The sequence below is a fragment of the Phyllostomus discolor genome, chromosome 1 (assembly GCF_004126475.2).
Source record: "Phyllostomus discolor isolate MPI-MPIP mPhyDis1 chromosome 1, mPhyDis1.pri.v3, whole genome shotgun sequence".
NCBI classification, from domain to species: Eukaryota; Metazoa; Chordata; class Mammalia; order Chiroptera; family Phyllostomidae; genus Phyllostomus; species Phyllostomus discolor.
The window spans coordinates 32,668,545-32,692,436 of NC_040903.2; the positions used below are offsets into that span (position 1 = coordinate 32,668,545).

Consider the following 23,892-nt stretch of genomic DNA (forward strand, 5'->3'; position numbering starts at 1 on the left):
CCACCCTGCTGCTGTGAGTGAAGCAGCAGGTGACAAAGGAACAGCGGCCTAGCTGTTTAGGAAAACATGGCCATACTCTTTATAATAAATGTTGGGCAGAGAAGGAAAACTTACAGACTCACCATTCACAATCAGAGATACCACGTGGCTCTGCTTCTCCTTTGAGATGGGGTTGGTAAGAACGACAGTGTAATTTCCTGTGTCCTTTTCACTCACTTCCATAATAGTCAGTGCATGTCCCACTTTAACTGTGTGATTGGACTCAATGGGTCTCCCATTTTTATACCTATGGGGGGAAAACCCAGGAGTTATACAATCTAAAGATCTACTTTCATGTAGAACAATGCTTTGCATTTTATTTCCACGAGTTACCATTTTATTTCTGGAGCTGGGTAACCAAGGCACTTCACAGGGATTTTGACATGGTCTCCCACAGTGGCTTCCACGAAAGATTCCATGCCACTGTCAAAAGCGACAAAAGGTTTTTCTGAAAGGAAATAAAAACAGTTATTCTCAAAAATGTCAACTTATTGTAAGTGATCATTTGGGCTATTATTTCATTTCAAGTGAAGAGTCAAAGGCCTTGGGAGTCGAAGTTCAGAGATTCCCCATATTATTTGCTGTCAGTCACTTCCCAGCTTCTCCCACACCGCCAGGCTTCGGGTTTGCCTTCTCTCTCCCCAAGTGTACTCTGCAAGCTTCCCAACTGCTCAAGTCTCATTTCAAGCAGGTTTCCCTCTGTGAAGCTTTCTCTAAGTCCCCCTAGGACACGTGGGCACTCCTTCTCCACTTCTTTCATGACACTCTATACACACCCCACCATGTACCTCTGGACTCAGTCCTCAGACCTCTTGTCTTTATCTACCCTTCCTCTAGCCTCAGGTTCATACTCCTAAATTTACATCTATGGCCATGACTTGTCTGGGTACCAGGTTTATATATTACATATCTCCCTTGGGATGTCTCATGGGCATCTCCAAACAAACACTCAATTCCGTTTCCCCTAATCTTACTCCTCTCTCCATCTTCCATATTTCAATAAGTAAAATCACCATTCACTCAGCTGCTCATGATAAAAAACCCAAAGGTCATCTTCCATTCTTTTTTCTCACACTGCACAGCCAACAAAGTAATAGGCAGATTCTATTGACTCTAACTTCTAAAATACATCCAAAATCAGATCACTTCTCACCACTTCTACCTCCACCACTTTCGTCCAAACTACCCACCATCTGTCACCTGGATTATTGCAATTAGCCTCCTAACTGGTCTCCCTACTTTTGCCCTTACATCCCTAAAGTATACCACATTAAAAAAACAGAAACCAGTAATCCTATAAAAACATAATCCAGAACATGTCTGTTTCGGCTTAAAACCTTCTATGCATTCCCACATTATAAAACCCCAAATCCTTACCAAGGCTCATAAGTTGGGTGCCACATAAATTATCTTCTAAACTGAGACATGTATGTGAGTGAAAGAGAACAAGTGAGTAATGAGTAATTAAGTTATTTGTTCAAAGCCCCACAGAAAGTAATTCAGTTCAGCTTTTTCCAACTGCAAAGCTCATGCTTACTCAAGTAGGATCCTCTGCCTTGCAGTAAAATGAAAATTTAAAAACTATCTTAGATAATAACATTCTGCACATTATAGCAATAACAGCAGCAACAGCAGCTACTGCAAGTACTATTTAGTGAGCATTAGTGATATATTGGCTCATCTCATCATAAAATTGGAACTTAAACCCAAGCTATGCTCTTGACCTCTAGGTCATGTGACCTGCCTAGCAAGAGTTCAAAAATATCTTCTGAATGAACAAAACAGGAATCACTAGCTGACCTAAATTTATTTAAATCATCTTACTTTCCAAAGTACAGCATAATCCCAGGGGAGATCTTAGCTTACCATGGACCATGACGAATGTGCTGTTCTTCTTGGCCATCAGCCCACTGGAAGCCTTACAGGTGTACAGCCCTTGGTCACTCCGGGTTATACCATCTATAGTCAGGGTGCTCAAAAATTTCTTCACGTCACTCCCAGACTGAGTTTTTAGGTCCCGGTTTACAAACTTCGCATGCTGATGCTGAAAAACAGTTTAATGAACTTCCAAAGTCCAGCATAACATTACCCAGTAGCTTCTAGATACCCAGAACATCAAGTCTTGGCCCTTGGTGAGCACTATTTAATGCTACTTACAAAGACTTCAGAACTTTTAACATAGGTAGACAGCAAATATATTTAGTTTCAGGAGAAATAAATAGAACCAAGTGAATTAGGGTTTTTAAAACCTGAGATAGAGGGAACGAGATGGGTACGGACTGCAGAAACAGGCAAACAGGACTGTTGCTTAAGGACGAGCGTGGCTCACGCGCTTCTTGAAGAGAAATTCCCTTAAAGGGAAAATACATCAAGGACTTTTCAGGACAGAGAAATAATGCAAACTGGGGAGATGCAATCACCCAGAGAAAACTAATCTTCACAACCTGAGTGTAGCAGAGTGGGACAGAGTTCTCGGCGCTGCACCTTCTTTTCCATGATGCTGTCTGTTCTGCAAGCCTCTTAAAATGTGTGTGTGTGTGTGTGTGTGTGTGTGTGTGTGTGTGTGAGTTAAGACATTTACAATTTATCTGGCTAGAGAGGTCCCTATCTCTCTCAAGCAAACTCTATTGGAACTGATTATCAAAGTATTTAGAGATCGGGCTTTAAATTGTTAGTGTTACCTTCAGAGAAGGATATTCCCAGTTGAAGTCAATCCCCACATTTAGTTCAGTCCTCGCTGTACAATTTAAAACAAGCTTCTCTCCAACAGACAGCTCAATTCGGTGAGAGGGGCTCAGCACTACATCATAAATCTTGGACCCTGGAGCAAGTAAGTTGAAAAAACAGAAAGTGAGAAGGAAAACAAATCTATGACTTGGCATAAGTTTTTCCAAAAATGATGTAGCTTTAAAACATGTCACATCTTCTCTCCCTGAAGGCTTCACCAATACGTGAGAACTCCCGGAAAAACGGCCTATAGGGATTTACAAAGCAGATCTGTGGGGATCTCAAAGATGTCATAGCCCCATGGATAAAAAAATAGTAAAATTTGAGTAGTCAACAGCCAATGGTGCCAGCTTTAGTAAACCGCTAAACTTTCAATAAAATAGGTCTAATTAAAATAATGGAGGCCAAGCAATGCTCTGAACATTAAATTTTCCATAAAATATGCCTCAGTTCATAGCATTCTTTTTCATCCTTGCACTTGGCAAGAGAAGAGAAAACCTGCATTGCATATAGGTTTATTTGATTAAAAAAAATAGATACCAGGAGTTGCCCAACAGCATGTCTTGAATTAACATATTTTTAAAATCTTTTGTCCTTCACCCTATACCTTAATCTCCAGGATCTTAATATAGGAAACCAACCTTTTCTGTGTGGTAATAATGAATTAGAAAGGAACTGTCCTCTTACCTACAACCACAACTATGTACATAATAGACTGGTAACTTTCATCATTAATTTTTGCTTCACAGAAGACCATGCCGGCATAGCTGATCATGTAGCTGGGAATGGTAAAGCCGTTCTTGCTGTCCCAGAAAATTCTGTTACCATCAGGAACAAACCTCTTTTCTGGATATCTCTGGGGAGAAGAAGAAACATCAGATATTTAATTGAGTGCCATCCAAAAGTGAAACCATATAAAATGATGACTAAAAATGGACATTTTTAAGAATACAAATTAGCTTCATTTATTGTCATTTTCACCCTTCCTAAAATATCTTTCAATCTCATTCTTGATGTTGTATTATAAACAAGCTACCCATCTTAAAATTAGCTTAAAATTATGAAAACATAAGAGATGACTGAAGATACAACTTACTGCACAAAGTGATACATTGAGGTTTGAAATGGACCCACGACATGGAATCACCACAGTTTTGTTTCGGTTCTCCACAATGTACACAACTCCATGTTGGTTACTAACAGAAGCAATAAATGGAGATCTGTAATCTAAAAGAAAATTTAATTCCATTTAGCTAATGGCATTTACTAGAAAATTTAATTCCATTTAGTTAATGATTCTCTTTCAGGTTCAAAAACTCTGACCCAAGAAGTGAATGATTGGGAACGACATTTCACACTAGTCACACATCAATCTGCCGGTCAAGATATGGCTCCAAGGACATCCTGCAGGAGGGGTGTGCTTGTGTGTGTGTGTGTGTGTGTGTGTGTGTGAGAAACACCTGAAAAAAACCTCTCAGAATGGGATTGATTGTTTTCACAAGGATCATCAGTAACTACAGTATATTTTATAGGTTTCACATTTAAACAGATCACTCATAATTTTTTCAAAATAAAGGAACATACATCTTCATTTTATATAAATAGACATATACATTTTTATATGCACTATATTTTTATCTATAAATTTTAAAGTAAATGTAAACTTATATCTTTACACTTTACCTACCAAGCTTATTGATGTTAAAAAATGGAGTACTATGCAGCGGAAAGAAAGAAGAATTCCTACCCTTTGCAACAGCATGGATGGAACTGGAGAGTATTATCCTAAGTAAAATAGGCTAGGCTGTAAAGACAAATACCATATGACCTCATCTATAAGTGGAACCTAATCAACAAAACAAACAAGCAAGCAAAATATTACCGGAGACATTAAAATAAAGAACAAACTGACAGTAACCAACGTGGAGGGGGGAAGGAACTAACAGGGCAAAGAAGGGAAAGGGTCATCAAAGAACATGTATAAAGGACCCATGGGCAAGGCCAAAGTTGGGTAGGATTGAGGATGGGAGGCAAGGGAAAGTTAGTAGCAAGACAATGGAGACAACTGTACTTGAATAACAATAAAAAATAAATTAAAAAATTCATGCTTTCTTTCCTTAGGCAAATAATGTGAATGCCATGAAAATAAACTAATGGATCCCCAAAGGCCTTTAAAATAAACAAGAAATAACTAACAATTTTTGAAATGTTTTATGTGGGTATTTTAAAACTGCGAAGATTACATATGAGATTTTTTACAAAGTATTGTTTATTAGTTATTGTATTTAGTTTAAGATTCAGCAGTCATTAATATCTTCCATGACAACAACATGAAAAACCACCATGGCAAAGAGTGAGAAGAAAACAAAAGAGATTTTAATGTCGTTCAAACGTTGTTCATATATTTTAATATGCTCCCAGAATACTCTTCTGTTCCCCAGAGACAAAGTTGATGCGGTGTGAAGTCCTGCTTCAGACCTCAGAGGATGATGGCTCAAGCTGCCATGCCCAACACACCTGACTTAGCATTTTCAGCGCTCTTCAAGATGGTTGGTCCAACTGAAGGAAGAGTTAATTAAACCAAAGAGGACAAGGCCACTAATTCTCTGCAACAGCAGAAGTTTGATTTCCTTTCCAGCTGGAAAGTGCAGAAAGGCAGCCAATCCAGCCCACCACATGCCACAGCCATTATTTTGTGAGGCCGGGACCCACTTCCTGGCTCCATCCATTGCTGGAAGGAGTGGGGTCAGAAAACTAGGGAAGTAAGGTGGGGACCAGAGGGGACATTAAAGGACTGTCCATAGGGAATACTTAAGTGTTTTCTTTCCCATTGTTAAGCTTCATGACCAAAATCTTGAACAGCTCCCCTCTCAGACAGGAAACAGAATTTAATGGCATACCAAAGATGGGCAGTGTACAAATAAACAGCGCTAGAGCTTGCTACTTCTTCATAGTATCTACCTTTCATCTGTACGCTAGGAAATGTTATAAATCTTACAGAGCTAGTCTTTTCTTTGCTTTACAGAAGCCTTTGGAAACTGAATTAACCCCTTGACGTAAGACTAAAGCTATATGGTAAATCAATTCTATTTCAGTATCCCATGAAAAGGAAATAAACAAAAGAAACCCAAACAACCACCCATCCTCTCAAAATAAAATATTTACTGAAACCCATGAAATGAATTTTCACATGTCTCCAGGTTTCCTGACTCCAGGGAGAAGGAAATAAGGAGATATTATGGGAGAGGTTCATCTTGTAGTCTATTTCCAGACAGGCTGAAGGCAGGAAATCCTTGCAATCTTCTGAGAAAGCCTGGGCTCCCAAGACTGCCAGATCAAAAGGAGCCAGAAATTCTCGAAGATCTGAGCCTTGTCTCTTTCAAATTGTGCAGAGGAGAGGAGGGCACAGAATTCTGTCTTGGATTGTGCTTACCCTGAGCAAAAATAATCCTTAAATATTTTACAATCCAGGAATGACATACGTTATTTTGATGTGGTTTCCACGTTTCCATTGCACTGACTATACTGCATTCTCGAAATGTAAGTGGAAATATGCAAGTGTGTTTTCCAAAGCTGACTAAATTCTTGTTCTGTAAAAGATGCTTCTGGAAAAAGTAGAAGCCCTCTTCACCTACCTCAAATCCTTTGAGATTTAAAGAGTTATGTACATGTACAAATAATATGTCTGAAAGGCTTATCCTCACTGAAAAAAAATATTCAGTACATCCAAGCAAAATACTACCTACAACACTTACATTCCTCTAAATTATATGATAGGTATCATAGAGAAATTCAGGTAGTTGAAGAGTCTTGAAACACAAAAGCAAGAATCATTCACATTACAAATACTGAATACATGTAACATTGTGTGTTGATTCTACATGGATGTTAAGTTGGCCTCCATGGTGTCAATCCCACTTGTCAACTCTAGAGAGATGGGGCATATCATCCAATATCTCAGACCACACAAACCGAGGAAAGAAACACTGTCTTCAAAGGCCCTTTGATGCAGCACATTCATTTGTACCATGCAAATTGTTTGGTGCAATTCTTATGGAATTGTTTATTTTGAAGTGTAAGAGGGAAAAGAAAAGTTCCTACGTACAAAAAAGGTCCAGAGCCTTTGGCCGTTTCTCTGTGCATTCTTGGGAAAAGCTCTTACCACTGCAGATAACCTATCTCTCCACAGAAACTTCTCCATAATTCACTCTGAACCTCTCTTTTTAAGTATTTCTGAGGGTTTTTTTTCCTTCAAACATCAGAAGACTTTTTATAAATCCCCATAACCAATTGTGAACACAGATTTCCCTGAGAAACAAAGATCAGAACAAAACTAATTGGGTGAGGACAAAAGAGACGTAACAGAGCCCAAGCTCCAGAACAAATCAATAAGTCTTATTCTCAGAGGAAGCCTTAGCAGAGAAGAATTCTGTATATTCCTGTTGGCCAAGAGCCTTTCGGACGAGCCTTTTGTTGTACTCCGATTCTTCTTTGTGCCTATTGTGTTTTATAACTTGTAAATCGATGTAGGAAATGAACTTCTTTTAACCACTTACCTTGAACGTAGACATAAACAACTGAGGCCACGTCAGTGTCCTGGTAGAAGCACTTGTAGGCTCCAGTGTCATTTCCAATCACTTTCGGAATTGTCAGTGTCTTACAGAAGAGGCTGTCGCTGCAGTTGGTCACCTCCACTCTTTTCTCAAAGCTACTCTGATTGTTGGGCCAGACCCAGTCCACGTCCCTCTCTCCCCTGAAAAATTAATTCCAGGAAAGCATGACTGTGCAATGCCACACTATGCAGCTGTTTCTTAATAAGAAACAACAACAACACAGAAGATTCTGTTCTCAAACTTATATATACTTGGTCACACAGACTTCTACTGACAATGACAGGCTATATCAACAAATGACAAAAAGCCGTAGACTCAGCTTCAGAAATCATTCACAAGGATTCGTGAGTTTCCTATTAATTTACTCACTCATTTATTAAGTGTGTGTTATGTGCCCAACCTTATTCAAAACTGGAGATACAGCAGTGAGCAAATCACACAAAAATCAATGCCTTTATGGAATCTCAGTCCAATTAGAGGAGACAGGCAATTAAAAAGTAAATAAACTGCAATAAAGCAGACATTTTTAAAAAGTAATTAATATGTATTCTCTAAACAGTGGTAATAACTACCATGGACAAAATACATACAATGCAAAGAAAAGAGTGACGAGTTCTGGAAGGGCGGGACTCAACGAGGTAGGCTGCATGAACATCGGAAGGAACAGAATTCCAGGCAGAGGGAACACAAACGTAAAGGCCTTGGAGTGCGTACATAAGTGGAGTGCTAGGGAAATGGCAAGCAAGCCAGAGTGGCCAGATAAGAGCAAGCAAGCAGAAGAGTAAGACACAAGGTTAGGAAGGAAGGAAAGGGCTGCAACTGTCTACAAGCCTCATGGGGCCTTGTAAGGAGTGCGCTAAGACACAGGTTACTTTCATTGCAGCATATCTCTACAAAGTCCCCAGGGAGACAGTCAATGTCAGGAAGTAGGTAACATCATTGACCCTTCTTTCAAAGAACTTGAACTTTTCATGAAGTTGCAACTATGTCCATGGACTTTCATAGCTTGTTCAGGACATAAGTAATATTTATTCAGAGTTCAAAAAAGCAGTATGAAATCTTGAAGACTTTAAATATTCCTCATTGTTGAGGGTAAAAGGAAAATCTACTGAGAAATGTGTCTTGAAATAGCAAAGCTAGAGAAACAGCACCTATTAGGGTGCTTTTTCTCCCCAAGGGCTGGGTGTCAGTGACCTACTCTGGATAACGGACTAGGGTATCCTTTACCCTCTGCAGTCTAAAATAGATCTATGTCACTGTGCTGAACACCTGATACTCTACAATTGTAAACAATGGCAATAAGCTGCCAAGGTTCTTGGTGAACCTCCAGCACTCCTCTCAGGGAGCAACATTGCCTCTGCCCATCATTCTGCCCAAACACGCTGGTCCTGACCAGCTTCTGAATAATCACTATGTTAAACCCCAAGGTCTTCGACTTTCCTTTCTGGGGTAGGAGCTGAAAGGCAACATTTAAGGGCCTCTTCTTCTTGTCATAAAGGCCTGTTTCCCTACTTAGCAAAAATCAATCACAGCACGGCTTCTTGCTAGCAAGTGAGAAGAGAGGCATTCCAGAATATCAAGCCACGTTATGAAGTCGTTACCTGCGTAGAACAGGCACTCAGTAACATTAAGAGCTGAATATTAAATTGCTACTACAGTCAGAATTTTATCATGACACAAAGTTCTTAAAAACAGCTAAACAGATGCCCAAGAGCCACTCTGATTTTTATAAAATATGGCCCAAAACTTCTTTAAGTCTATCGCTTAAGGTTATGTACTCAATTTCATTTATTCATTCAATATTTATTGAGTTTCTACTATACACTATATGCCAGGTGCTACACTGGTCACTGGTGTGTGTGCATGTGTGTGTATGTGTTGGCAGAGGGCACTAGAAAAAAAATGCCAGCAAAATTGTGCAGAATTTTGGGAGAAGACCTTTCTCATTTTTTTCATTATTACATCATTTCTTAGAAACCCAGTTACTTACAGACAATTAATATAAATCGATTATACTGTATGGAAATTATTTTTCACTCCATAATGAGTTACTTAACACAGGGAATACGTATCTAAAATCAATCCTTACCAGCAAGTAATTTGAAGAGTTGTATTAGCCACAATTGTAAGGATGTCTTTTTGTATGCTGAGCCTAGGTGGATCGAGAGAAACACTAGGCAAACCTAGAAACAAATTGAATAAATGAATATAGTTGCCACTGATTCAGACCCAATAGGAAACACCTTCCATAAACAATGCACACTCCATAAATTTAAAAGACCTTTTCAGCAAATCATTGTATAAACCTGCGAATTTACTTTTCACCATTCCCAGTAAAAGTTCACAAGCTGTGTCATAACAGGAAGAATGGGCAGATGGTCATAAACCAACACAACAGTTCTGCAATTCATGGAGCGAGGGTGGAGTTCCTGTTTTCCTGCATTGCCAACTTCAAGGTCTTACAAAAGGATATGGGACATTGAAACCAAATGAACCTTCATCTGATGATCTCACTCCCTTGGGAAAGGACCCACTGACATTTCTTATAAAACGTAGGATGCACACATTCGAGTAAATTGCTGATTAATGAATACTACTTAGAGAGATTTCTATGTAGTTCATATGTATCCTGGAGCGGGTAGGAGTATCCACAAACTTGTCTCATTTTCCTTTATCAATTTTCTAGTGTACTTCCTCTGGTAACTGAACTGCTAAGGTTGAAAGACTATATTAAAACTAGGTGAGAGGAACTGAATGAAAGAAAACATTTTCTAATGTCATATAACATGCTTATTAACACACTTTTCCTCAGAGAATGGGCCTAGAAAAAGTACAATGCTAAGAAACTACAATTGAGGAATCCCAATAATCAAACCTGGGTTCCTCCTGATACCAAGCTTGGAACACCAAAAATCTGATTTTACCTAAAAATACCGTGGGGCAGATTCCTCACCGCGGGTTAGGTTACTCCCCGGCAAGAAAACTGAGTTCTCTGTCAACTAAATGCAACCAGCTATGAAGTGTGGAAGAAGCATCAGGGAAAGAACTGTTTCGGCTGCAATAGGCTTAACTGATATCTGGATCTTCAAAATACCACCTTAAAAAGAGATTAATGCTTGGTAAGCACCCAAGCTTAGTATGGTTGTTAACTCATATCAGCTAAGTACAAATGACTCTCTAGGCCTAAACTGGCATTGACCTTGTTGGGTAAATAAGAGGGTATTAACAAATATAAGAGAGTATGAGTAAACAGAGAATGAGCAAATATTCAGTGCAAATATCCAAGGCATTGAACCTATGGATCCCACTGGGAACAAGCTGCAGGCAAAACGAGCAACTGATCACACGTGTTCTCACAGACTCACCCAGACGTGCAAAATAAGTTGCTGACACAACTATAGATTTGTTGATAAATAACATGGTAAAAATATGGAATACAAAAATCTTAAAAACCTGTAAATTAACTTATGTCAACAAATCTCAAACTAACTGGCACTGGTACTGATTTGTGTTTCAGGCAATGTTTCCTAGAATTTCAGATGTGTCAGAACATCCCTGGGCCTACAAATCTGCCTTTTAACAAGCATTTCAGGTGACTCGATCACACATGGCCTATGGGCCACTCTTGGACAACCATTGGTCTTGGATGGTCCTATTCATTGAATTAGACAGCATTTTCCAATATGAAGGGAATAGCCACCCCCAAAGGAGACAAACAATAAAGCAAAAATGTTTAGAAGCAAAAGAAAAACCTTCCAATAATGGAGGCCCACTTTGTCTCAGAAAAGGAAAATGAAAACAATTCATTTGGATAAACACAGATATAAAACTTAACCAAAAGCCACTACGTTTTTCAACATGAGAAACCTGTTGAAAACAGTAACTTAAAATAATTTGTACAATGATCCAAACGAGAAAGAATCCATTGTCTGGGGGCATTCGTGTGAAAGATAAAAAGTGGAAGTGAAGACTAAGCCCCGCCCACCCACCACCAAAACAAGAGATTCTTGAAGAATCTCATAAATTTCTTAAACAGGTTATCTCACACCCTCCATGTACTTTCCTATGTCAAAAAAAATGTTAAGGTACTTTTCATGGGAAGCCAAAACACCACCATACTATTCTAAAGCTACTTTAACAACAACAACAAAAATATGCAACAAGGCTATCAATAATAGTAACTTTCAACTTGTATGTGTAGCCAACACTCATTCTTTTTCTTTTTTGCTCCATTAAGTTTCATTCATTTTCACTGGCAAGTTTGGGTCCTACTCTTCAGAAATTCTAAAGAAATAGTTATAAGAAGTACATATGCTACTGCTCAGTAAAAAGCCCCTCTATGTTCAAATCCCATAGCCAAAATTAATTAATTTGTGCACTGTTGCCCGTCCAAAGACAGGAAGGAAAAACAACAGTGCCTCTGTCTCTAAAATTTGATGGCACCAATTATAGTCCAATCCAATTAAGCAAGTCACACACTCCAAAAGGGCAACCTCATCATTACATTCAGGGCAGCGCGATTAGTTCACTACTGCTCCACGAGGAAACACCCCAGGCTTAAACGCAACTCGCTTCTTTGTGGGGGTGCAGAAGCACATGCTCCAGACCTTCATTCTCTCCCCATAAAGGGGAAAGAGAGAGAGGGTTTGTCAGGGACAAATGAGTGTCCCTGGTGGAGCAGGCCCTGGTGAACCAAATAATTAAGAAAATTCAATGACTAGAGACAAATGATGGAGTTACTTTATACATGGGTCATTTTTAAAGGCCTGATTCTTTTCTTGTGATATAAGGAATTTCCTGAATTATTTGACCTTTTTTCCCCATTTTCTCCACCCTCTCCCCTTTCTCACCCTCCAAAGAGTGCAAATCTGGAAATCAGCAAACTGTGGCTGCAGAAAACAGATAGGGGCTGAGGGTGGAGGGAGGAGAAAAATGAAAAGAGGAGAAAAGGAAAAGAAAAAGAGAGAGAGAAGGAGAGGGAGAAAGGGGGAGAGAGAGAGAGAAGAGGAGAAAAGAGAATTTACTTCATCAAGAGTATATGTGCTCCTAATCTTGAAGGAGATAAATATTTGGTGACAAGGAGAGTCAGAGTGGGGCTAAATGTAGGTACTAAGTCCGCTGGAGCAAGTTTTCTGACCTTGCGTTTACCGCAAGGACCAAAGCGCATTGAAAGATGGTTTTTACTAGGTGACTGTTATTTGCAGACACTTTGGGAAGCTGTCAAAGTCCCGGGCCCAAGCCCCAATTTCCCCTTCTCTCTGCGAGGAAAGTGGCGTCCTGCGCCAAGAAGGGAACAAACGTTTTCCTCCCCCTGGACTCCACCTCATACAGTGGGTGTGTGTGTGAGTTCCAGCCAAAAGGGAAGCAGCCCCAGGTCTCCGCTCGCCTCCCACAGAGGCAGACCTAAGTGCACGGTGCGATCCCAGCGAACTGGCTGGGGATCCCAGCAAGGCTTCCTTCTCTGCGCCGGGGCGAGGGTGGTGCGAGCCGCGGGACGACGTTTCAGCGCCGGTTCCCCCCCGCTGGAGCACCTCCTGCCAGGCAGCCTGGGGCGCCTTTCCACACCCGCCTCCCGAGAGCCTGGAGGGTGTGGGCCGGGTCCGCAGGACACTCTCCAACAGAAGCTCCTGTCCGTGGCCAGAGTCGTGTAAAGGAACCGGGCTCAGGGGACCATTAACTTTCGAGGTAATCTTGGGCCACTCACTGAGCCTGTTTCCTCACTGACAAATGAAAGAACACACAGTGTCAGGTCACTTTCAACTCTCCAGCTCTCGGATTCCGAGGTAGATCCGGCCTCCAGGTTCTCTCCGTGTCCCCATCTCTCCGCCCGCACCCGACCTCTCCGCCTTCTTTCTAGGGAGCCGGCTCCTTACCCACAGAGGCAGCCCGGGTCTCCACGCAGAGCCACACAGCGATGGCCAGCAACGCCTTGCTCTCCATCCTGCACCTCGCGCGGGGTGCAGTGACCACGGTTCTTTCTCCCGGGACCCGCCCCGCAAAGAAGGCGTGGAGGTGGAACGCGCGCCGCAGCGCAGGACTCCGGGGCGCGTAGGGCGAAGGTGTCTCCGCTCCCGCCGCGGCTGCAGAGGGGTATGAGGGTGCGAGTAGGCGAGGATATCCCGGCTGCAGGGCAGCACTGGACTTGTTGCAGCGCTCGAGTGATGCCCCGCGCGGGCAGAGGAAACAAAACCATACACTGCCTGCTCTCCCGGGGTCCCGGGACTCAGTGCTGGGTGAGAGCCAGGGCCGAAACTCTAGAGTCCGGGGGCGGGGCGATGCGGGTCAGGACGAGGGGCGGGGCAGGACCCGGTACCGGCTTAGAGGCGGGGCTCCCCCCACCCTGTTGACCGCCCGGCCTCTTAGCGGGGTACCGGGCTGGATCCCGGGCTTCCAACACCCGTTACATCACCTATCTCCCCACACTGGGCCCAGAACCCCAGAACCGCCCTCCCCCCCCCCCCCCGGGTCACCCGAGGGAGAGGAAAACACCTCGGGCACAGCAACCCTGTTTCTGGCAAAAATTAAAATGCAGCCATTAACAGTTTCGAAGCGTCGGTTGCTGAACCACCGAAATATTGGGGAGCAATACTGGGAGTTCAACGAGGGACACTGCGCCCTCAAAATGCAAGTCAAAGTTTGGTACAGTCTTAGGCGCAGTGCGAGCCTCAAGTGGCTGGGGGACAGGTTGAGGACTGGCAGCAGGTTGAAGCAGCTAGGGAAAAGCGGATGCTGTGCGGAAGGGAACCAGAATCTCAGACTCCAATAGTACCGGTGTAGTTTAAAAACCTGAATCTAAATGCCCTTAGTCACAATACACACTTGCCCAGTTCTCCAAGTTCCCGCTATTTTCTCTTTTACCTGGCGGCTTCAAGTGTTTATAAGTTACTTGTCTAGCCGCCAAAAGCAATTAATTTTGAGCCCCCTCCCCCAACCCGGCTTGCTCAAAAAACCTACCTCGGGCCTCCAGAGATCTGGAGGTGCCCAGGACTCTGGCGTGCCCGCGGGGGGTCGGAGGGTCCCCGGTCCCGCCAGTGGGGCTCTCTTTGAGAAAGGGCTTTTGTCCATCGTGTTACCCCACAAGGAGCCCCTAGCGTGACTCTTCTTGGGCCTTAGACTAGGCCCCTTTTCAGAGCACAACGTCCAGCCAAGATACCCGTAGGCGTAGGGGACAGACACCCAGCAGCCGGCTTCACTAGAAGCGAAAGCTCCCAGCCCCTGGGCACCCAGAACGCCCTGTACCAAACCTCACAACTCTGTCTGCATGTGTAGACTCCGTGTGGTGCTGTGAGGAGCAGAACTCGCTTTCTTTTCTGACCACATTTGCTCCTTCTTTCCTCTCCATTTCTCCCCACATGTGGGGAATGTTATTAACTGTCCCCTAACTTAGGGGCGTTCTGGATCCCTGTCTCCTAGCTCTCCGGTGCTTTGGGTGACAACTTAAAAGGACCATCCTTTAGGGAGACAAAGAGGAAGAATTAGTATTATTTCTACACCTAGTCCAAACCCCTTCTGAAATACACAATTAATGTAAACTGTTGCCTTTGTTCTGCTATTTAAAAAAATATTTTACTGTATTTATTCTCCTACTTTGACAGGTTAACTATTGAAATAGTTTAACTCTGAAATATAATGAATGTATATGATTAAAGTTTTTTTTTTTCCACATGAAAATGTTTAGAATGAAAAGCCCTTCCTTTGGCAGAGGCAAGCATTTCTACCTTTCCTTTTTGTCCTAGCAAATTCTAGCCACGTGTAAGTGTAGCTGCATCACTCTCTTCAGTCCACAAAGAGTGGCCTTGGCATAAATACTGTTTGAGAGCTGGCTTTCTTCACTATAAAATTTAACCTGGAGATAGATTATTCTACATCAATCCTCGGGGCTCCATCTCGTTCTTTTTAGTGGTGGCAGGGTGTCCCACTGGGTACATGCACTGATATGTAGCCCAGGACTTATTTATTTGTCTGGGGCAGGAGTAGCCTTAAAGAAACTCCTTGCTTCCTGCTAGTAAACTTAGCACAGAAAACAGGATGGGCTCTGGCAAACTTGGATAAGGGGGAGGGAGATGGAGCCTGATTTGGAGAAGGCGATTTTTCTCCATCTCTATCTCCAAACAATTCTTCTCTCTCAGCCTTAGTTACAACGCACGACACTTCCTTTTCCACATCTCACTTTAGAAGATAGTGTCTCCTCTGAATGCAAACCAGAACCTGCAGGCCATGGTAATAGCCCCCTTTAGAAGTCTTGGAAGGAAATGATGTGCCTTTGATGGCCACAAGACCAGAAGTTGGCAGGGTCTCAATGAAATGAGTCTTGGGCATTCCCTCCCACACAGCACTCAGAAGTGCCTTGTGTTCATGAAAAATGACAGTGTCTGTTAAAAAAAAAATCTGTTCCATTATTAGGCGCTACTGCAAATGAGTGATTTTATGAGTTGGTCTGTCAGTGGGTACGCCCCCCTCTTACCAAAGTACCCACGTGTGTTCAGTGCCCTGTAAATGGTGTTGACACGTTTGAGGGCAAAACAACAAAGAGCAGTACTAGGTTCGCAGACTCTGGAGCCGCTGGCTGGGCTTGACCCCCAGATCTACCCCTTACCATCCATGTGGTCTTGAGTAACTTACTGGTTGCACACTTATAAAATACACCCCAAATGGTAATAGATTGTACCTTTTTTATAGGGTTTTTGCAACAATTGAGTTACTGCCTGTAAAGCACTTAGACTAGGACCTAACACCTGGTAAGCACAGGTGCAGAGCACATAGTAAGCACCCCAGACACAATAGGAAGTCTTTGCACAGGTCAGTTACACTACAATGCATGGTCTCCATCGGGCTTCCCTGACCTAAACTGCAAATGAGGCTCATTCATCAACAGCAGTCTTTGAGCACCTGTGATGTGCTAGGTACTAAACTAAAGACTAAGGTTACAATGATGACAACAAAGATAATAAGAGCACAGTGAGTGGTCTTCACAGTAGCTCCACTCAGGGCAAAGTTGACTTACTCACAGAGAGTACCCTGTATTCTCGAGCTACTCCTCTGGGTTTCATGCACACAGAACATACATTGTTCACATCACCAAAGCACACTGCCTAAGTTAAGCTCTGTGTGATTTGGTTCCATTGCCACCAGTATTTTGGACTTCATGTCTTAAGAAGTAAATACGAAAATAAGCAAAAGGTTAATAATTGTGGAAGCTGGATGATGAGTACATAAGGGTTCATTTTGCTATTCTCTCTACTTTTCCATGTTTTTCCATGGTTAAAAAACTGTGAGTTAAGAGGTAAATCAAAGTGGTACCTGGTCTAGTAAAATACCACTGACGTTTTCACTTTGTCAGTGTCTCGGTGTTGCCTCTGGGAAATGGTTGAAGCAGAGAGGCAGGTGGATGGAAACTTGTGCTTTTGACAAATATTTCTATAACATTTTGTCAAAATAAGAAAGTGTTACTTTTACAAACAAAAGGTGTAAATCACGATCAACTCTGTCTTCTAGTGCCTGTTATATTTTCAAATACTACCATTTGTTAATTACAGATTTGCATGACACTTTCTCCTTTTTCATGTTTACTTCACTTACTTTGTCTTCAGTATTTATTTGTGCTGTAACTTACCAGAACCTGTGACCAGATGTGGGCAAGGCGTGTACTCATGGCTACCATGCACTAAGAGATTATGAGCGTGCCCTTTCTCTGTCATTATCCCCCTTCCTTACACACTCACATTTGTTTCACTCTCTGTGTGATTTATATTTTTAATTTAAACCACCAGAGATATGGAAACATGGAATGACTGACAGTAGTGGCCAGAGGGGAGGGAATAGGGGGATAATGGTGGAAAGGAGGGGAAGGGACTGGTCAAGAACACGTATGAATGACCCATGGACATGCACAACTGTGTGGGGATGGACTGTGGGAGCGGGGCATGGGCTGGGTGGAAGAGGGAGAAGGGGGAAAATTGGGGACAATTGTAATAGAATAACAATAACAATAAAAAATAACCAATCAAAATGTATTTGTAGGTTCAAGATAAAGAAAGTTATGTCACCACAAAACCAGGCTTGCCTTGGATGGGCATATCAGTGTTTGGTTTTATTCATAAAGACTTACAGTCTACTAAATATGAAACAACTCCCCATCCTATGTGGGAGACAGAACTTCATTACCTTCACCTGCAAAAGAATAATCTCAGTCACAATAAATATGTATGCTTATGTGCCCTCCCAAGCTCTCCCATTTAGTCTCTTGTTATATCTCATATGAGGATAAATAGAACGAGTTTTAATGTGGAAAACATGCAGGGAATTCAAATAATTAACTGGAAATCCACACAGCACCAGAAAAGGATGTTAGAAAATAACGAAAGTAGCCAACACCCATTGAGGCACCGTTCTGAACACTTCCCTTCACCCGTCCTGCACTCCGAGCATCCCGGCAGGGCAGTAAGCACTGTGAGCAGTCCTTAGTAAAGAAGAGAGTAAGGGGAAGGGCTTACAGGAACAAGTATAGAGGACTCAGGGACAGTAACAAGGGTGGAAACGGGAGGGAGGTGGGGAGGACTGGAGGGTGGGCTGGGATGGGGGTAAAAGGCAGAAAATTGTACTAAAAAAAAAGAAGAGAGTAAGGACAGTAAGTTATTTATTCTTAATTTAAGTAACTCTTCCTTTGCCTTCCTAAAACTCTTGCAAAAAGAAGTTGTTTTATCTATTTTCAAACAATTAATGTATAGTTTTCTCACCACTAGCTAATAACACAATACTAATCCAGACACTCTTTGCTGTTTAAATTAAGTAGATTTTATGTACTTCCCTTGGATTCTCTTACTGTAAGGTTCTCAGTGACTGAATGGAGAAGATGCTATCATTATTCTCAGGGGCGGGGCTGGAACGAGATGAGATTTAGAAAGTAAGAGGTGGAACGGGGATTGACTAGCAGGGAGGTAGGGATGCACCCAGGACACACTCCTCCAGCACTGACAGTTTCTTGCTGAGGACTGGCTTCCTTCAGGGAATGAGGAGGCTGAGTGAATTGGCGCCACTGGCTTCCTCAGCCTCCTGTAGTAACTGCTTTCATTTTCCTAGGTGGGTGGAAGGCCAAGAGTCACTGAGAATCACTCTGGGACAAACGTCCAAGGAACAATGAAAGGCAGGCACTTAGATCCCCCTCCTCTCTCCCCAGGAATCCCAACCCAACTGGATCTTGACCTTCTACCCAACCCCTGAACACTGGTCTTTTCCTCTGAAGAAAAGCAATTGCTTCTATACACCTAAGTACTTGTGCATTTGGGAAACTTCTTTTCTCCCACAGATTATTTTTTTATCCTTTATTCCCCTGAAAAAACTAGAATTCATCCTTCAATACCCAGCTCCATGCCCTTCCCAAGTAATATGTTTTGGTTTTTATTCAGCTGTCTTCTTCAATTGATACTCATTCAGAGGAAATAGGCAGAGGTTAAATCTTACCTGAGCAGGTAATTGGATTTAGAAGGATGGTTGTTAAGTTATAATAAAAGTGGTGAAATATATGCTGATGATGTTTATTTAATAAAATATATTTTGTACACTACAGACTTATCATGATTATGTCTAATTAAATAGAGTTATTGTGAAAGATACCATGGGGTTAAAATATATATGTGCTAGCTAAGTATCATGTACTTTACACTGATCATTTTTAGGTTGACATTTAAAGAATAGACATACATTTAATAAATCTATCCAGGGTTATACTGAATTCATGCTTTATCTTAGGTGAATTAATATGGGCTATTTTGTTATTCACAGAGCTAGGAAATTATTTTCCTTTTTCTATATACACAAAGCACTTATATGATATGATAGATGATAATATAGTCATATAGTTATATGAATGATTTTCCCTCAAAAGCAGGAATTAAGCCAAATTTATTTTGTGTTCTCAGTGCCTAACACAGTCTCTATGCATACTCACTTCTCAATACATTGATGAATTTCATGTAATTTTCACCATTTCCCTTTCTTCTCCACTTTCCTTTTTCTTCCCTCCCCACCCCCCCAATCACATGCTCAGTATCCATCACAATTATCTACAGAGAGATACTTGTTGGAATAAATATAGCTATACAACAGCGACATATTACAAACAGTGAACAAGTCCTTAATTTATTAAGTAGTGTGGATGGGAGTTTTGTTTTTGATTTTAAGTAATGAAGGAAAAGGAAAAGAATATTTCTAAGATTTGCATGTGCTATATAAGAAATATGTGTGTTGAACTTCATGGCTGTGCCTCTTGCAGATTGTAACCATTTTCCAACAAATTAACACCATCTCCCCTCTTAAAAGCTTATCAAGTTTTTCAAGAACCAAATAATGAAAAAAGAAAATCACTCTTGTTTCCAAGAAAATTGTTACAAGTTACTCATCCCTCACAGAAGGATATATGAGGGGGGAACCCCCACAAAAAAAGAAATTATTTATAAAAATTGTGTATTTATTCTTACATGTTTAAATTTCAGTCACCTTCAAAGTACTCTCCATTTGATGCAATACACCTATCAAGACTTTTTTTTCCACTGCTCAAAACAGTTTTGAAACTCGTCCATTTTGATGCCTTTTAGTGCTTCTGCCCTCTTTTTTCACCTCTTCCACACTGGCAAAATGTTTCCCTTTGAGGACTCTTTTCATCCAGGGAAACAAACGAATAAAAAAAGTCGCTAGGGGCAAGATTGGGTGAATAGAGAGGGTGGGGCACACGAGTCTTGGCATCTTGGACCCAAAACTGCTGAACACTCAGCGAGGTGTGAGTAGGTGTGCTCGTAAATCACCCACCATGAAATGGGCAAACACGTTGAAAGAGCCTTCAAGAAATTATTCACTGGAGTCAAACTCAGCCTCTCACAACAATTCCAGCTGGTTCATGACACAGATGGAGTTCCCAGAACACTCACCTAGCCAGGGACACCTGTACTACAAGGGGCCCGTCCTCCAGAAGATATTTCCAAGGTATTTTTGGGTCCCCCCTCGTATATATAAACTTCCAGTTTAGTTGTATTAGTTTGCAGTGTTGTTCACATTTTTTACAGAATAAAGGTAATGTTTCCCAATAATATTACTTCACCAGCATTGCTAGTCAATGACCGCAGAAGAGTTTTATGTGTTTTGTGTATAAATTTAGTCTCCAGAGTTTCCAAAACATGGGTGAGTATTCCCCTGAGGCACGAATGAAAGGTCTCTCTCCGGGAGTGTTTCTGGACATTCATTTCTAATACTTCACTACCTTGGTGCACATAATAAAAGCAAACGAAACAACTCACCAAGGAACACCTTGCACAGGGAGAAATTTATACATAAAATGAAAAATACAACTTCAGATCTAACTGATAATCATCCAAAAATTGGTCAGGCTGGTTGTAGGCAGATGAAAAGCCAGAAGGGAGTCATTTCATGCATTTGACCACATAATATAAATAGAAGTTCCAGATGTGGAGAAAATGAGTCCAGTAACAAAGCAACACATCGAAAATATTACACAATAAAATTGGCCTTTGGATTGTATACAAAAACACATTTCCTTATCATAAAAAACCTTGTCCCTACTTCTCCCTAAAGCTACTTAGTTGTCTGTTCCTTTTTTCTTTCCTTTATCAGAAAATGTTTTGAAAGAGAAGTTATCCCTCACCTTGTCTCTGCAAACACAGTAACTTCTTCTCAGTCTTGACTCTGCCCAGCATCTCCATAACAGCCATCCCGTTACCCACCTCCTCCTGAAGCTGGGTCTCTGCTTGGCGCTCGTTACACCGAACAGCCGCAGCTATCCAGCCAGGACCCTTCAGTGGCTTAAGCTCCTTCGCTCCACCCTAAACATAGGGAATCTCCAAATCCATTCTGGGTCATCATCCCTTGTCTTCTCCCACGACTTTCTCAAGGATCTCATTCCCTTTTGTGTCTTCAACTGTCTTCTTTGTTAGTATAATTCACAAAACTGTGCTCCCCTTTGTGATTTCCTATCGTAGCTCCAGACTCTGACCTCCAGCTCTTCCTGGACATCTCCATGTGTATGCTCTATCAATGTGTTAAGTTCAAAGTGTCCACAAGTGAACTCTGTCTCTCCACTCCTACACTGGCTCCTTCAGCCTTGTCAAGCACAGAGGCCTTCCGGATGCGCAGACTCCATACCTTGCAGCTGTGTTATTGACCTGCCTTTCCCAATCCACCCAAATCCAGCCTTGTGGACGTTACTTACATCTCTCATATCCATTCCCTATTTTCCTTCTCAATCTGCACCAATTCATGACCATTTGGCTTTTGTCTTAGACTGTCCCATCCTTCACTCTGCTGCTGAAGTTCTCTTCCTAACACATAAGGTTTGTCTGTCTTTTATCTTTGACAGTTGATATTTGCACACAGCATAAAGCCCCAAAACCTACGGCTGATATTCAAAGGCTTCATTGTTTGCTCATTTGCTGTTTTTTTCAGCTTACCTTCCCATGTACCATAAACATATTCAATAGTCCAGCCATATAGGGTCCATTGGCCACTTACAGAAAATGCTTTATATTCTCTTGTCTCGGGCTATGTTTAATGTGTTCTTTCAATTAAGAATGTACTTTATTCCCCCCAACTGGTGTAGCTTAGTGGATTGAGCATGGGCTTCGAACCAAAGGGTCACCACTTTGATTCCCAGTCACAGCACGGCCTGGGTTGCAGGCCAGGTCCTCGGTATGGGGCACTAGAGAGGCAACCACACACTGATATTTCTCTCCCTCTCTTTCTCCTTCTCTTCCCCTCTGTTTACAAATGAAAAAATAAAATCTTTTTTAAAAAAGAAAAAGAATGTACTTTATTGCAACATCTGCCTCTAGGAGGCTGGCCTTTCTTTAAAATCAGGTCCTAAGACATCTCCTCCCTCCCTGTCCCTGTTGCCTTGCCCATCTGAATTACTCTCTCACTGGTACAATACTCAGGATTCCTTGGGTTTTAAGCAACAGAAAAATCGACTCAAGTTGGCTTACATGTGTAAGACCATGTACTGTAAGTTGCAGGCTGGCTTCAGCTAGTTTTGTCATCTCACCGTGTCATCCTGCTATTTTTCTCTGTGATTCTCTGACTTCAGCCCTCACGTGCTCGTCATAGTACAAAACAAATGGCTGGACTTAACACCACACTGACTACAGACAGAGAAAACTCTCTGCCAGAAGCCCCTGAGAAATAATGAGGAAGATTCTTTGTCTTCAGCAAATATTTTTCATCTCATTTGCTCATTCCTACATCAATTATCATAGGGCAGTGTCTTCATCTGTTCCAGCTGCTATAGCAAGATACTACAGATTGAGTAGCTTATCATCAACAGAAATGTACTTCTCACTGTTCTGGAGCCTGGGAGTCTGAGATCAGCGTTCCAGCGCGGTCAGGTTAGGGCCATCTTCTGCAGACTTCTTCTTGTGTCCTCTCTTGGCAGAAGGGGCTGGGGAGCTTGGTGGGATCTTTCATATAAAAGCACTAAACCCATTCATGAGCCCTTCACCCCATGACTTTATCATCTACCAAAGACTTCACCTACCAAGATTTCAACATATGAAGTGGGGGAGAGAGGAACACAACCATTCAGACCATATAGCAAGCAGAATTGATGCCAATAGGCTTAGATCTATTAATCTGCTTCTGAAGTTAAAAGTGCAATCTATAGCATCAAAACTACACCATTAAAATGAGGAAGGCACTATTTCTCAAATAAAACTGTGGAGATGTTTTTAGAGAGCAAGGGAAAACAGATCTTAGGGAGACAACGAGCCGACAGCCATTGTATTCCCCACACTCCAAGAACCCATTATTCATTATCTGTCGTAGTGAATATGATATCCTACTTTATATCCGATTTATTTGGATATGTATTTCTGTCTTCCTCATTCATATTGTGACATAAAGAGCAGGCTTAATGTAGTTTTCATAAGTATTTTCTCTACACTTCCAGTCAATTGAAGACAAGTATTTTTCATTCTTCCTCTGAAATACTTCCCCTTCATCCACTGGTATCATCATAACAATAACTAATTGAGTTATCATGTGTTGGGCCCTATTGTAAGTATTTTCCCTGTGTTGACTCCCTTAGTCTTCACCATCAGCCTATAAAGTAGGTACTGTTATTATCCTCATTTGATAGATGTGGCAGCTGAGGCTCAGAGAGTTTAAATACCTTGCCCAAGGCCATGTAGGTTGTGTGGGGTGGAGCCAGGATTTGAGCCAATTTGGAACAAATCCAAAGCTACAGTCTAAAGCAAACTCTTATTCAGGTTCATCTCTCAATGAAATACACTCCTTGGTAAAAACAAATACACTCCTTGGTAAAAACAATCTCTTAGAAACCACTTCTTGTTTTTCAGCCCTCTCATTCAGAGCATCACCCAATCTTGCCAATTTTTCTTTCCTAACATCTGTTCTTTCTAGTTTGTTCTTCTATTAAATGAACCATTGAAGTTCTGACCATGTCTTGGCTAGACTTCTAGAATCATATATTTGAGAATTAGTCAATCTCATATCT

At 41.7% G+C, this 23,892-nt stretch overlaps 1 protein-coding gene across 1 annotated transcript in view; it reads right to left on the reverse strand.

The window, feature by feature from the left end:
- KDR (kinase insert domain receptor) overlaps nucleotides 1–13,622 on the reverse strand; it is a 43,969-nt gene extending 30,347 nt beyond the window's left edge. Inside the window, exons 1-9 of the mRNA XM_028506487.2 lie at nucleotides 13,253–13,622; nucleotides 9,469–9,562; nucleotides 7,323–7,519; nucleotides 3,863–3,993; nucleotides 3,454–3,622; nucleotides 2,721–2,860; nucleotides 1,906–2,083; nucleotides 373–487; nucleotides 123–286 (exon numbers count right to left, since the gene is read on the reverse strand). Of these exons, the coding sequence (XP_028362288.1) occupies nucleotides 123–286; nucleotides 373–487; nucleotides 1,906–2,083; nucleotides 2,721–2,860; nucleotides 3,454–3,622; nucleotides 3,863–3,993; nucleotides 7,323–7,519; nucleotides 9,469–9,562; nucleotides 13,253–13,319 (1,255 nt within the window). The 5' untranslated portion in view covers nucleotides 13,320–13,622. The remainder of the gene's footprint in view (nucleotides 1–122; nucleotides 287–372; nucleotides 488–1,905; nucleotides 2,084–2,720; nucleotides 2,861–3,453; nucleotides 3,623–3,862; nucleotides 3,994–7,322; nucleotides 7,520–9,468; nucleotides 9,563–13,252) is intronic.
- Between the last annotated feature and the right edge of the window lie 10,270 nt (nucleotides 13,623–23,892).